General features: G+C 38.0%; 1 protein-coding gene across 1 annotated transcript; it reads left to right on the top strand.

Moving 5' to 3' along the window:
* Positions 1-466: 466 nt before the first annotated feature.
* LOC122647619 (zinc finger A20 and AN1 domain-containing stress-associated protein 1-like) lies at positions 467-1,003 on the top strand (the record flags this gene model as incomplete). The annotated part of the gene is made up of 1 exon (XM_043840973.1): positions 467-1,003. A coding segment is annotated over one exon (537 nt), but the record flags the coding sequence as incomplete, so codon positions are not given.
* Positions 1,004-3,195: the final 2,192 nt, after the last annotated feature.

Raw genomic sequence — 3,195 nt, 5'->3', positions numbered from 1 at the left:
ATTTTGATATTTAGCCAGAATTATGCATTAAATAAGAGAGAATACACAAAAATTTTAGCCCCACCTAATCTGCTTCTAGAGCTCCTTTCTTCTATTTATAAACTCTGCACCTATTCACAAATGACGCGGCATATCCATTCCAATTCCCAACACAGTTAAAGGAAAAAAAACTAATTACTTTATCTGACCAAAATACCCTTGCATATCCTATTATTGTTATGTTTCATCAATTTTTAGGACAAATTTAAAGGTGGTATTGTCAAGGCCCCCTATTGTAAATAATTTCCGATTTTAATGGGTTTCCATTTCCAAATCCGAGTATGAATACGAATTAGTCTCTCTCTCTCTCTCTACTTTATATAAACGTATTACGTAACACTCCCCTCCCCAAACAGAAAACTAACAACGAGATCAACAAGAGAGAGAAAGAAGAAGAAGATGGGTTCTGAAGGGAGAATAAACGAAGAGATGGGAGGGAAAGCACCTGAAAACCCTTCTTAATTGCTGTGCAAACGGATGTGGTTTCTTTGGCAGACCAGCAACCCTTAACCTCTGCTCCAAGTGTTATAGGGACATCTCTCTCCAAGAAGCCAAACGCTGCTCTCCCATAAAAACCTCAAAAACCGTGCAACTATCACTCCTCCCCTCATCGTCTTCTGGAAGTCCTGTTGAAATTTCTAACCCCACAGTCCTTGCCGGTGCCATTAATGAATCATCTCCGGTGGTGATGATGAAGAATAATAAGTGTATGAGTTGCAGTAAGAAAGTAGGGTTGCTAGGGTTCAACTGTAGGTGTGGAAGTACTTTCTGCTCAAAGCACAGGTACCCTGAGATGCATGAATGTTTCTTCAACTACAAGGTTGTGGGTCAAGAAGCTATTGCTAAGGCTAATCCATTGGTCAAGTCTAAAAAAAGATTGAGAGCTTATGAGTTCCATTTGATGGCTATATCTGGTAAGCCTCCTCATCTCGTTATTTCTGCATGCATTGAGGACACTGCATAATTTAAGTATGGGGAGGGGGGATTTCATCGAATTGTAGTCTTTACTTTGGTTCGAGATCGAGTGTGTAGCCTCTTTAGTTTACTTTTCTGAAAGACTTTGAGAGCATCCAAAATACAATGCACTTTCAAGTAATAAAAATTCCGCATTGAGGTGGGAATTGGAATATACCGATCAAAGGGATTTTAAATTCTTGAAAGTACACTGTCTACTGAGAGAGCCGATTTTGTTAGTCATCATGTTTACACGAGTTTTGGTTAGGTGCTAAGGTTGAACCATGATACACTTGCATGATTTAGTTGATTGCCAAGGAAAAAAAAATTTATTTGTTCTTTGATCCAGTCTTGGCTTGTAGCCTATTTGGTTTGAGTAAATAAGCCCAAGAGGTGTTTTACACCTAATTCCTTAAAGCCATCTGGTTTGAGAGTAATTGGCCTAAAACTCGCTACAAGAGTCACCTAGAAAGCTTAAGAGGTCAAGACATTGCACAGATTAGGGTAGAATAAAAGAAACAAAAAAATAAAAAAAAAAGTTTGAACTCATACAGATCAATGTCTAAAGCCACAATGTGGCAATCAAATGATATATGCACTGAGAATCTATTCCAACACTACTTAGTAACTTGGGTGTCTGGTGCAAGCCCTGTATGTCATTCAAGCCAATTGTAGTGGAGGGACATTCGAGTTCAATACTTGAAAAAATATGGCAAGTAAAATCAAAGTGAAATTGAAATCGTGCATGTGTTTAAAGGTTCTACCAAGGTTCCGAGCTGAAATCTTTTGTAGCCTAGATGACCTACTCGATCTAATCTCAAGGAAAACAGTGTGACTCACCCTACTCCAAACCTCCCTAAGTTAGATGTATGACAGTTCTCCAACTCAGAGTGGGATAATAAAGTTCAAGTGTGGGGGAATATCTAGAAAATCTCAAAGTAAATTATTTTGGAGCGGCTGCATTCTTTATCTTGGCTATAGTATTGATTTACAATTGAATTTTGTGTGTATATTCACTGTTACATGAGTTTTGGTTAGGTGCTAAGGTTGAACCATGATACACTTGCATGATATAGTTGATTGCCAAATAAAAAAAATTTATTTGCTCTTTGATCCAGTCTTGGCTTGTAGCCTATTTGGTTTGAGTAAGTAAGCTCGAGGGGTGTTTTACACCTAATTCCTTAAAGCCGTCTGGTTTGAGAGTAATTGGCCTAAAGCTTGCTACAAGAGCCACCTAGAAAGCTTAAGAAGTCAAGACATTGCACGGATTAGAGTAGAATAAAATAAAAAAAAAAGTTTGAACTCATACTGCATCAATGTCTAAAGCCACAATGTGGCAATCAAATGATATATGCACTGAGAATCTATTCCAACACTACTTAGTAACTTGGGTGTCTGGTGTAAGCCCTGCATGTCATTCAAGGCAATTGTAGTGGAGGGACATTTGAGTTCAATACTTGAAAAAATATGGCAAGTAAATCCAAAGTGAAATCGAAATTGTGCATGTGTTTAAAGGTTCTACCAAGGTTCCGAGCTGAGACTAGGGATTCTAGTCTTTTTTTGTTTTTTTAGAGGTTGACCATTTGCCACCTGTCGGTCAAAATGATTGACCCCGGACATACCCACCCTCGTGGGGAACTGGGTAAACAAAACCCGCGATTAGAATAAAGGGAGTTCGCTGGGATTGTAGTTAATTTACCTTTCCAGAGGTGTTGGTTCAAGTCCAACTCAGGGCATGGCCTTGGTCATATAGACATCTCGACGATCTTGCTCGGACCATATTTTATACCTCATTTTAACGTATTATTTACTGTCATTTTATTCCAAGAATAGTGCTACTCGGGTATTTTTTTGTCATTTTTCAGGTTTAGGGGCATTTTGGTAAAAGTGGAGAATACATGTCTAATTGGACCGCCAAATGCCAAATAATAAACCAACTTCGACTAACATCAATAACTCTTTTAAAATCAAAACAAAGTACACTTGTTAATAATGGAGAGGAAGGAAGATGGGAACGATAGAAGAATAACTAAAAAAAAACCTTGTAAATTCCTTGTACATGCAAAGCTAGTTTCCATCTTCTTCACTTGGCAAGGTTGAGGAATTAGTCCTACTTTTAGTTCTCTGCCTTCTTCAACAGCTTTGCATCTTCCTTCTTCTATTTGATTTTAACAATGGAACAGTTATTTCCCATCTTTTCTA

Source organism: Telopea speciosissima, unplaced genomic scaffold, assembly GCF_018873765.1.
Source record: "Telopea speciosissima isolate NSW1024214 ecotype Mountain lineage unplaced genomic scaffold, Tspe_v1 Tspe_v1.0093, whole genome shotgun sequence".
NCBI lineage: Eukaryota > Viridiplantae > Streptophyta > Magnoliopsida > Proteales > Proteaceae > Telopea > Telopea speciosissima.
Note: the sequence above shows the minus strand (reverse complement) of the source record. Positions and strands in the feature narration are given on the sequence as shown.